Source organism: Amblyraja radiata, chromosome 17 (genome assembly GCF_010909765.2).
Source record: "Amblyraja radiata isolate CabotCenter1 chromosome 17, sAmbRad1.1.pri, whole genome shotgun sequence".
Taxonomy (NCBI): Eukaryota; Metazoa; Chordata; class Chondrichthyes; order Rajiformes; family Rajidae; genus Amblyraja; species Amblyraja radiata.
This window is the reverse complement of record NC_045972.1, coordinates 41,607,832-41,619,925: the sequence shown is the minus strand read 5'-3', so window position 1 is coordinate 41,619,925 and position 12,094 is coordinate 41,607,832. Positions and strand designations below refer to the sequence as shown.

The 12,094-nt window shown below is 45.7% G+C and overlaps 1 protein-coding gene across 1 annotated transcript in view; it reads left to right on the top strand.

Moving 5' to 3' along the window:
- mmp2 (matrix metallopeptidase 2) overlaps positions 1-12,094 on the top strand; it is a 33,042-nt gene that overhangs the window by 7,037 nt on the left and 13,911 nt on the right. Inside the window, exons 3-6 of the mRNA XM_033036315.1 lie at positions 1,870-2,018; positions 5,074-5,202; positions 6,415-6,588; positions 9,747-9,920. Coding sequence (XP_032892206.1) covers positions 1,870-2,018; positions 5,074-5,202; positions 6,415-6,588; positions 9,747-9,920 — 626 coding nt within the window. The remainder of the gene's footprint in view (positions 1-1,869; positions 2,019-5,073; positions 5,203-6,414; positions 6,589-9,746; positions 9,921-12,094) is intronic.

The window sequence follows — 12,094 nt, the reverse complement described above, 5'->3', positions numbered from 1 at the left end:
GCCCCGTTAGTGTTTCTTTAATAATTGTCTCTAACATTTTACCCACCACCGATGTTAGACTAACCGGTCTATAGTTACCCGCCTTCTGTTTACTTCCTTTTTTAAATATAGGTGTTACATTGGCCATTTTCCAATCCACTGGGACCGTTCCTGCCTCCAGGGAGTTTTGGAAAATTATCACCAATGCATCCACAATCCCCACCGCTATCTCCCTCAAGACCCTTGGATGTAATCCATCAGGCCCAGGGGATTTATCCTCCTTCAGTCTCATTAATTTCCCTAATACCACCTCCTTGGTGATCTTAATAGTATTTAGCTCCTCCATTCCTACCGCCCCCTGTTTATCCAGCGTTGGAATATTTTTTGTGTCTTCTATGGTGAAGACTGATACAAAATACTCGTTTAATGCCTTTGCCATTTCCATGTTCCCCACCAACAACTCTCCAGTCTCACCCTCCAATGGACCAACGTTCACCTTAGCCACCCTTTTTCTTTTTATATAGCTATAAAAACTCTTACTATTAGTTTTTATGTTGTTCGCTAAATTCCTTTCATAGTCTATTTTCCCCGTCTTAATTAATCTCTTAGTTATTTTTTGCTGACCTTTAAATGCTTCCCAATCCTCTACCCTCCCACTATCTCTGGCTACCTTATATGCCCTTGCCTTCAGCCGAATACTATCCTTTATAGTTTTACTGAGCCATGGCTGACTGTTCTTACCCTTACCCCTTTTTTTCTTCATAGGAATAAATTTTTCTTGAAGGTTATACAGTATACCCTTAAACGTACACCACTGCTCATGTACCGTCTTATTCTTGAGTCTGCTATCCCAGTCAACTTTGATCAGCTCAGTCCTCATACCTTCATAATCCCCCTTATTTAGACTAAGCACCCTAGCCTGAGTTTCAACCTGCTCCCCTTCTATTTGAATATGGAATTCGACCATATTGTGGTCACTTGTTCCCAACGAGTCCCTAACTATGACATTTTTAATTAATCCTGCTTCATTACACAGAACCAGATCCAAGATTGCCTCCCCCCTTGTCGGTTCTGTGACATACTGTTCTAGGAACCCGTCTCTAATACATTCTATAAACTCTTCCTCTAGTCTACCCTGCCCAGTTTGGTTTGCCCAATTAATATGAAAATTGAAGTCCCCCATGATTACAGCAGTTCCCTTTTTACATGCGTCAACTATTTGCAGATTTATGTTCTGACTAACAGCGTCACAGCTATTTGGAGGTCTATAAATTACACCCACTAGTGTTTTTTTCCCCTTATTATTCTCTATCTGTACCCAAGCTGTTTCACTATCCTGATCCTTCAACGCAATATCCTTCCTCTCTATTGCCGTTATTCCCTCCCTTATTAAAAGGGCCACCCCTCCTCCCTTTCTTTCCTGTCTATCTTTCCTAATTGTCGAGTACCCCTCTATATTTAACTCCCAGTCCTGATCCCCTTGCAGCCATGTCTCCGTAATGGCCACGATATCATAACTATATATACTTAATTGCACCGTTAATTCATTTATCTTATTACGAATACTCCGTGCGTTTAGATAAAGCACTTTCAGATGATTTTTACTACCCTTCCTTTCCATTTTTGCCCCTTTTACATCTAGAGCTTTATCTTCACACATTCTGTCTCCTGTCACATTTTGACTTTCCGCTTCCCCACTGATACCCTGCTCTATTTCCTCTACCCCTGCCGTTATTACCCCCCTTGTTCTACCCATGTTCTATCCATGTTCTCCAGAGATGCTGCCTGACCCGCTGAGTTACTCCAGCACTTTGTGTCCCTTTGTGTAAACCAGCGTCTGCAGTTGCTTGTCTCTGCATTCTCAGCTGAACTTCTTTTGTCTGCTCCCAGGATTTTGGGCTACACACACGACCTGGACCAAGAGACGGTCGATGACGCCTTTGTCCGGGCTTTTCAGGTGTGGAGCAACTTCACTCCGCTGAAATTTTCCAGGATCCAAGATGGCGATGCCGATATCATGATCAACTTTGGGCGCTGGGGTAACGTTGCTTCCATTGGAACGTAAACAGCACATGAAAGATGGGCGATGAATCCAGATAAACATTGTTAATGCAACACAGGGGGATTGGAAGGCCACATCCAATGTCTAAAGGGGAGATGTTAGTTTAGTTTAGTTTATTATTGTCATGTGTGACAGTGAAAAGCTTTTCCGTTGCGTACTATCCATTCAGCAAAAGGACTTTACACGATTAGGGCGGTGCTGTTTAAACGCATCAGGTGCAAGTAACTCCAGTTCAAATTAGTGGAGGGTGATGCAGGCAGTGCTGACTACGTGGAGTTTGCACATTCTGCCCGTGACCGCGTGGGTTTCCTCCGGCTGCTCCGGTTCCCTGTACATCCCACAGACGTGTGGGTTTGTAGGTTCATTGGAGCGTCTCTAAATTGCCCTGACTGTGTCGAGAGTGGATGTGAAAGTGGGATAGCGTGGAGATAGTGTGAACGGGTGATTGAGGAATGCAGGTGAACAGAGGGATCTGGGAATAACTGTGCACGGTTCCCTGAAGGTGGAATCTCATGTAGATAGGGTGGTAAAGAAAGCTTTTGGTGTGCTGGCCTTTATAAATCAGAGCATTGAGTATAGAAGTTGGGATGTAATGTTAAAATTGTACACGGCATTGCTGAGGCCAATTCTGGAGTATGGGGTACAATTTTGGTTGCCTAATTATAGGAAGGATGTCAACAAAATAGAGAGAGTACAGAGGAGATTTACTAGAATGTTGCCTGGGTTTCAGCAACTAAGTTACAGAGAAAGGTTGAACAAGTTAGGTCTTTATTCTATGGAGCGCAGGAGGTTAAGGGGGGACTTGATAGAGGTCTTTAAAATGATGAGAGGGATAGACAGAGTTGATGTGGACCAGCTTTTCCCATTGAGAGTAGGGAAGATTCAAACAAGAGGACATGACTTGAGAATTAAGGGACAGAAGTTTAGGGGTAACATGAGGGGGAACTTCTTTACTCAGAGAGTGGTAGCTGTGTGGAATGAGCTTCCAGTGGAAGTGGTGGAGGCAGGTTCGATTTTATCGTTTAAAAATAAATTGGATAGGTATATGGACGGGAAAGGAATGGAGGGTTATAGTCTGAGTGCAGGTAGATGGGACTAGGGGAGAATAAGTGTTCGGCACGGACTTGAAGGGCCAAGATGGCCTGTTTCCGTGCTGTAATTGTCATGGTTATATGATGGGTGGTGTGGACTCAGTGGGCCAAAGGGCTTGTTTCCATGCTGTTTGTCTAAACTAAACTAAGCAACATAGTTAAGCAATAGGCCACAAATTGCTGGAGTAACTCAGCAGGTCAGGCAGCATCTCTGGAGAACATGGATAGGTGACGTTTCGGGTCGAGACTCTTGATAGGTAATGTTTCGGGGTCTTTGCTTCTAAATATGAGTATAGAAGTTGGGAGGTCATGTTGCAGTGAAAGAAGACGTTGGTGAGGCCGCATTTAGAGTATTGTGTTCCATGTTATAGGAAAGATGTTGGGAAGGGTAGAGTGAAGATATACAGGGCTGTTGCCAGGACTCGAGGGTCTGAGCTGTAGGGAAAGGTTGAGCAGGCTGAAACTCTATTCCTTGGTTGGCAGGAGGATGAAGGCTGATCTTAAAGAGATGTACAAAATCATGAGAGGAATGGATCGGGTAGACGCGCAGAGTAGGTGAATCGAGAACCAGAGGACATAGGTTTAAGGTGAAGGGGGAAAAGATTTAATAGGAATCTGAGGGGTAACTTTTTTACACAAACGGTGGTGGTTGAATTGAACAAGCTGCCAAAGGAAGTAGTTGAGGCAGGGCTATCTCAAAGTTTAAGAAAGAATGAAACGGGTATATGAATAGGACAGGTTTAGGGGGATGTGGGCCAAACGCAGGCAGGTGGGACTAGAGTAGATGGTGGGACTAGACTAGACATGTTGGTCGGTGTGGGCAAGTTGGGCCGAAGGGCCTGTTTCCGCGCTATATGACATGGCTAAGCAATGAATAATGATTTTAAAAATGAAACCTGATCGATGTGGGCTCATTGTGAAGAAAGGTATCGACCCGAAACATCAATACAATACAATTCAATTTATTGTCATTTGGACCACTTGAGGTCCAAACGAAATGCCGTTTCTGCAGCCATACATTACAAACAAATAGACCCAAGACACAACATAATTTACATAAACATCCATCACATTGCTGTGATGGAAGGCCAAAAAAACTTCTCTCTCCACTGCACTTTCCCCCCCGATGTCAGAGTCAAAGTCAAAGCCCCCGGCGGGCGATGGCGAATTGTCCCGCAGCCATTAAAGCCACGTCGGGTGATGCAAGGTCGCACACCGGGTCTTGGTGTTAGAGCCCCCGGCGTGCGCTCGCAGAGACCCGCCGCCATTCCAAGCCGCGCGGGGCGGTGCTGTAAGGCCCCGCTCCAGGAGCTCTTCAACCCCACAACTCGGGCGGGATAAGTCGCCACTGCGGAAGCCCCGAAAAGCGGACTCCCTCCAGGGACCCGCGGGCTCCCGGTGCCGCCGCCCGCCAAACCCGCAGTTGCAGCCACCGAATCTCCGGGGGTCAGGTCGCAGCAGCATCCACCACAGCTCCACCCGCTCTGGACTCGGCCAGCTCCGCGACGGTGAGGTGAGTAGTCGGCACCACAGCCCCCGGTCTTCCTGTTGGAGGCCGCTCCTCGTTGCAGCCCCAACGACAACGGAGACCCGACAAAGAAAAGGTCGGGTCTCCCGTGCAGGGAGAGATTTAAAAGTTACCCCCTCCCCCCCCACACCACCCCCCACCCCCCCACACACATACCCCAACAAAAATAACAAAAACTACATAAAAATATAGACATAAAATAATAAAAACGCAGACGGACTGCAGAGGCCCGCTGCTGACGAGAGTCGCGCCGCCTACCGGTAAATAGTAGGCTTCTCACCTTCTCCCCGGAGATGCTGCCTGTCCCGCTGAGTTTCTCCAGCATTTTGTGTCTAGGCAACATCGGTTTAAACCAGCAGCTGCACTTCCTTCATACACATCTAATCTAGCAGTGTTATGTTATCCCCATCCAGAACATGGCGATGGATACCCATTCGACGGCAAGGACGGGCTGCTGGCACACGCCTTTGCCCCGGCAAAGGGACTTGGGGGAGATTCGCACTTTGATGACGATGAGTTTTGGACGCTGGGCGACGGGCCAGGTACGCAGTCACCTGTTCACCTGTCATCTGCTCAAGTTAGTCGCCAATTGGTTGTTCACGCATGATTAATACCCGATAGCCATCAGGCTATTAAACACTGCAACATCCAAATAAACTCTGAACTACATAGACTTGGAGCTTTGTTTTTTTTGCACCATTTTTATTTGTTTGTTTTATATATATATATATATATATATATATATATGTGTGTGTGTGTGTGTATAATAAAATAAGTTCAGTGTTTTATATTTTTATATATATACTGAACTTTTATTACATTGTTTATGATATTGTTTACAGAGTAATATGATTGCATATCTGTTGAGCTGCTGCAAGTAAGCATTTCAATGTTCTGTTTGAAACGTACAGCAATGAAACACCCGATTCTTGACTCTTGACTTGATGTTAATTTAGTCTCAAGTACATGCGGTTTTGTAGGTTAATTGGCCTCTGTGAAATTGCCCTTAGTGTGCAGGGAGTGGATGCAAAAGTGAGATACCCGGACCTCGCGTCAGCAGGTGATCGATGGTCGGCACGGACTCGCTGGGCCGAAGGGCCTGTTTCCAAGCTGTATCTCTAAGCTAAAATTAAATGTGAAATTTTGTTTCACAAAATGGTTTGCAGAGTACACAATTTGTACCAAAACTATTTACTGTAACAGGACACTTTAAGTACTGTTGCTCATTTCTGAGTGTTTCTGAGGTCTTGGTTACCTCATGATTATCAGGTATCCTCGAAGTTTAAACTATAATTATCACGGATGATGTTGGTGTCTACTAGTCCATTCATTTATTCAGAGCTAACCGGAATAAAATATGAAAATTACATTTTACGGAACACGGCACTGTGGCGCAGCGGTAGAGTTGCTGCCTTACAGCGCCAGACACCCAGGTTCGATCCTGACTACGAGTGCTGTCTGTATGGAGTTTTCACTTTCTCCCCGTGACCTGTGGGTTTTGTCCGGGAGCTCCTGTTTCCTCCCACATTCCAAAGACATACAGATTTGTAGGCTAATTGGCTTGGTAAAATTGTAAATTGCCCCAAGTATGTGTAGGATAGTGTTAGTGTGTAGGGATCGCGGGTCGGCCTAGACTCGGTGGGCCGAAGGGCCTGTTTCTGTGCTGTATCTCTAAACTAAACTAAAAAAATGTATCGAAGTAGATTGGAAATGCTGCATTGGAATTTATGAGTCTGTACATTTGTATTTTACAGTTATTAAAGCAAGATTTGGGAATGCTGAAGGCGCTTTTTGCAAATTTCCTTTCTTGTTCAATGGGAAGGAATACGACAGCTGTACAACGGAGGGCCGCAGTGATGGATTCCCCTGGTGTTCCACCACTTATGATTTTGACACCGATTCAAAATACGGATTCTGCCCCCATGAATGTAAGATTTCCATTTGAACTAAAGTCATTGAGACTTCATCAGGCAAAAAGTGGTTGGTGAGCCATGGGAGATAAGAGAGCGTATAATCAAATGAAAAATCAAAGGGAAGGGATTTTATAAGGTCATAGTTTCATACAGTGTGGAAACAGGCCCTTCGGCCCAACATTCCCAATCCAGCCAACATGTCCCAGCTACACCAGTACATTTGGCCCATATCCCTCTAAACCTGTCCTATCCATGCACTTGTCCAAATGTTTTTCTTAAACGTTGCAATTCTACCTGCCTCAACTACCTCCTCCGGCAACTCGTTCCAAACAACTACCACCCTCTGCGTGAAAAAGTTATTCCTCAGGTTTCTATTCAATCTTTCCACCCCTTCACCTTAAACGTATATCCTAAAGTTCTTGATTCCCCTACTCCGGGCAAGAGTGTGTCTACCCGATCTATTCCTATTAATTTGTACACCTCCATAACATCACCCCCTCATCCTCCTGCGCTGCAAGGAATGGAGCCGTTGCCTGCTTAACCTCTCCCTTTTAGCTCAGGCTCTTGAGTCCTGGCAACGTCCTTGTAAATCTTCTCCGCACCCTTCTCTTAAATCTTCTCTGTAAGAGAGGACTGGACATAGAACATAGGAAAGTACAGAAGAGGAACAGGCCCTTTGGCCCACGTTGTCTGTGACGAACATGATCCATCTATCTACATATCCATGAGCCTACCTAAAAGCCTCTTAAATGCCACTATCGTATCTGCTTCCACCACTGCACTGCACATTCCAGGCACCCACCACTCTCTTCTCCCGCCCATTTTCTTTCAATGTTCTTCCTCTCGCTTTAAAGCAATGGAGAGAATGTAGATTAGGAAGGATTGAAATGCCATGGGGATTAGGCAGCTGCATTTATGGTGAGAAATGGTCGAACATGGGAATAAGATATATTAATACCCAAATTCAGGGAAACTGAATATTTGTGACAGATATTAATGGGCTGCAGGAGCTTACATAGATAGTGGTGAGGATAGACACAAAATGCTGGAGTAACTCAGTGGGACAGGCAGCATGTCTGGAGAGCAGGAATGGGTGATATTATGGTTGAGACCCTTCTTCAGACTGAGACTGAAGTTTCCACTCAGTCTGAAGAAGGGTCTTGGCCTGAAACGTCACCCACTCCTATCCAGAGATGCTGCCTGTCCCGTTGAGTTACAACATGCACTGTATAATTGTACAACGGTATAACATGTACTGTAGTTTATAAAGATATAACATTGAAATCTAATAAAGTCAGTTTCAAGATGCATCTCCAACGAGGTAGATGGGAGGTCAGGGCTAAAACTCTAGCTGATGAGAGGGCTGTTCAGTTGCCTGATAACAGCTGGGAAGAAACATTTCCTGAATCTCTATTGAGAAAGGAACCAAACTCCCACACACTGTCCAGAAGTGGATCAACACCTTACATAAAACTGGATATCAAGTTGTAAACATGGCAAAAATGGGCTCACTTTCAAGTAAATAAACCATGTCGCATTTTCCTGTGGCTGTTACACAAGAATTTTACAAGCTGGATTTAGCTGAAGGCAGCATTGTAGCTCCAGTCCTGAAAGTTTACTCCTGGCACCGGTAGTCTGCTGCAGTTATTGTACTTCTGTTCAGCAACGTAGACATGTGATTTCACTTAAGGATTGTGTTTGTACCTTTATATTTGCTGCATGTGCATATGAATCAGCAGCATGCTCTAAACTATGAAAACCACAATTGATCTGAAGCTGCATAATAGCTGACAGTTCACCCAAGTTACTGCAGCTGAATCTGCTTGTTAAATATGAGTCATGAAACAGATGTTTCTGTTCCTTCAACTATAACGATGAAATCTAGCTTTTAGTTAAGTTCATGAACTAAGCAAGACAGATTATTTTTCCTGGCATCTGTTTGATCGATTGTACATATAGAGTCATACAGCATTGGAAACTTGGCCAAACTTTGCTCATGTTGACAGAAATGCCCCATCTACACTTGCCCCATCTACCCCCATTTGGCCCATATCCCTCAAAACTTTTCTCATTCATGGATCTGGCCTAGCCCACTAAAATTTTCCTATCCATGTACCTGTTTTAAATGTTGTTATAATATCTGTCTCAACCACCTCCCCAGGCAGCTCGTTCCCTCTACACACCACCCTCTAGGTAAAAAAAATGCCCCTCAAGTTCCTATTAAATCTCTCCCCCTCTCACATTATATCTTTGTTCTCTGGTTCTTCTTCTCCTTCTCTGGTAAAATACTCTGTTCATCTACCCTATCTGTTCCACTACACCGCTATAAGATCACTCCTCAAACTCCTGCACTCCAAGGAATAACGTTCTAACCTGCCCAGCCACTCCCTGTAGCTCAGGCACTCAAGTCCTGACAACATGCTCATAAATCTTCTCTGCACTCTTTCCAGTTCAGTTTATTGAAACATGTACCGAGGTACAGTGAAAAGCTTTCTTTTTTGTTGAGTGCTATCCAGTTAGCAGAAAGACCATACATGATTACAAGTGTATGAAGGAATTGCAAATGCTGGTTTAAACCAAAGATAGACACAAAATGCTGGAGTAACTCGACGGGACAGGCAGCATCACTGGAGAGAATAATTCTCTGCCACAGAAGGTAGTTGAGGCCAGTTCATTGGCTATATTTAAGAGGGAGTTAGATGTGGCCCTTGTGGCTAAAGGGTTCAGGGGGTATGGAGAGAAGGCAGGTACAGGATACTGAGTTGGATGATCAGCCATGATCATATTGAATGGCGGTGCAGGCTCGAAGGGCCGAATGGCCTACTCCTGCACCTATTTCCTATGTTTCTAAGAAATGGGTAACGTTTCGGGTTGAGTCTGAAGAAGGGTCTCGACCCGAAACGTCACCCATTCCTTCTCTCCAGAGATGCTGCCTGTCCCGCTGAGATACTCCAGCATTTTGTGTCTATACACAATTACAATCAAGCCGTCCACTGTATGCAGATGCAGTATAAAGGGAGTAACGTATGGTGCAAGATAAAGTCCAGTGAAATTTGATGAAAGATAGTCTGAGGGTCTCCAATGTTGGTGGCTTAACAACATCACTCTCATACTAACTACGTGCAATTGTTTGTGGTGAAGTGAGTTCCCTGACAGGCTATGCTTCTTCACAGCACTATTCACCATGGGCGGCAACAGTGATGGGGTGCCCTGCACGTTTCCATTTGCCTTTGACGGCAAGGAGTTTAACAGCTGTACGACTGAAGGGAGAAGTGATGGTTATCGATGGTGCAGTACGACCAGCAACTATGATACAGACAGAAAATATGGCTTTTGCCCGGAACAAGGTACTTGTCGATCATTTTTTCGTTTTGTTTAGAGACACGGCACCGACTGGCGATCCTTGTACCCTAGGGCGGCACGGTAGCGCAGCGGTAGTGTTGCTGTCTTACAGCGCCGGAGACCCGGGTTCGATCCTGACTACCGGTGCTGACTGTACGGTGTTTGTACGTTCTTCCCGTGTCCTGCGTGGGCTTTCTCCGGGTGCTCCGGTTTCCTCCCACACTCCAAAGACGTGCAGGTTTGTAGGTCAATTGTCTTCGGTAAAAATTGTAAATTGTCCCAGGTGCGTAGGATAGTGTCAGTGTACGGGGTAATCGCTGTTCGGCGTGGACTCTGTGGGCCAAAGGGCTTGTTTCCGTGTTTCCGTAAAGTCTAAAGGACAGTCAAACATGCAAAATGCTCCTCACTGTGGAAGAGTATTATTGGGATCTCTGAACCAAACGGATTGACTACCCATGTAATGGTCACCTTATTCCAACCATCGCCTTCCTCCACCATATCTGCCCCCCTAGACTTTATACATTTGTTTTCTCTCATTCTCACTTCTAATGAAAGATCTTCGACCTGAAACAGTAGCTGCTGCTTGACCCGCTGTGATTTTTCCAGCATTTTCTGTTTTTGTCATCCATCAGATTATCAGCGTCTACAGTGTTTGTTTTGATTCCTCAAACCATTCCTCCCTGATTTCCTCTCTTGCCTCCCGGCCAAATATCCATGGGCTCTGGAGTCAAGAATAACAAGTTTCATAACGTCCACTATCAGCTGCCATTTCCTGTCAGAAAATGTTGGAATAGCAAGCGTTGGAACCCTCTCGTATAAAGGTCATTGTGGAATCTCCTGACTGCTCTCTGCTGACTGTATTTAATAGGCTATCGGACAACATTGTAAGATGTGTAAGAAAGAACTGCAGATGCTGGTTTAAATCGAAGGTAGACACAAAATGCTGGATTCAGATTCAGATTCAGATTCAATTTTAATTGTCATTGTCAGTGTACAGTACAGAGACAACGAAATGCATTTAGCATCTCCCTGGAAGAGCGACATAGCAAATGATTTGAATAAATAATAATAAGTGATAATAAGTGTCCGGGGGGGGTGGGGGGGGTGATTGGCAGTCACCGAGGTACGTTGTTGAGTAGAGTGACAGCCGCCGGGAAGAAGCTGTTCCTGGACCTGCTGGTTCGGCAACGGAGAGACCTGTAGCGCCTCCCGGATGGTAGGAGGGTAAACAGTCCATGGTTGGGGTGAGAGCAGTCCTTGGCGATGCTGAGCGCCCTCCGCAGACAACGCTTGCTTTGGACAGACTCAATGGAGGGGAGCGAGGAACCGGTGATGCGTTGGGCAATTTTCACCACCCTCTGCAATGCCTTCCGGTCGGAGACAGAGCAGTTGCCATACCATACTGTGATGCAGTTGGTAAGGATGCTCTCGATGGTGCAGCGGTAGAAGTTCACCAGGATCTGAGGAGACAGATGGACCTTCTTCAGTCTCCTCAGGAAGAAGAGATGCTGGTGAGCCTTCTTGATCAGAGTTGAGGTATTGTGGGTCCAAGAGAGGTCATCGGAGATGTTGACACCCAGGAACCTGAAGCTAGAAACACGTTCCACCTCCGTCCCATTAATGTGGATGGGGGTGTGCGTGCCGCCTCTGGACTTCCTGAAGTCTACAATGAGCTCCTTGGTCTTCTTGGAGTTAAGGGCCAGGTTGTTGTCAGCGCACCATGCTGCTAAGTGCTGGACCTCCTCCCTGTAGGCCGACTCATCGTTGTTGCTGATGAGGCCAATCACCGTTGTATCATCTGCATACTTGATGATGGCGTTAGTACCATGTACAGGTGTGCAGTCATAGGTGAAGAGGGAGTAGAGGAGGGGGCTCAGCACACAGCCCTGTGGAACGCCGGTGTTCAAGGTGAGGGTTGAAGAGGTGTGCTTGTCTAACCTAACAGACTGGGGTCTGTTGGTTAGAAAGTCCAGTATCCAGTTGCAGAGGGAGGGGTCGATGCCCAGGTTACCGAGTTTGGTGATCAGTTTTGATGGTATAATGGTGTTGAATGCTGAGCTGTAATCGATGAACAGCATTCTTACGTAAGTGTCTCTGTTGTCGAGGTGGGAGAGGGCGGAGTGAAGTACCGTTGAGATGGCATCCTCCGTACTCCTGTTCTTGCGGTAGGCAAACTGAT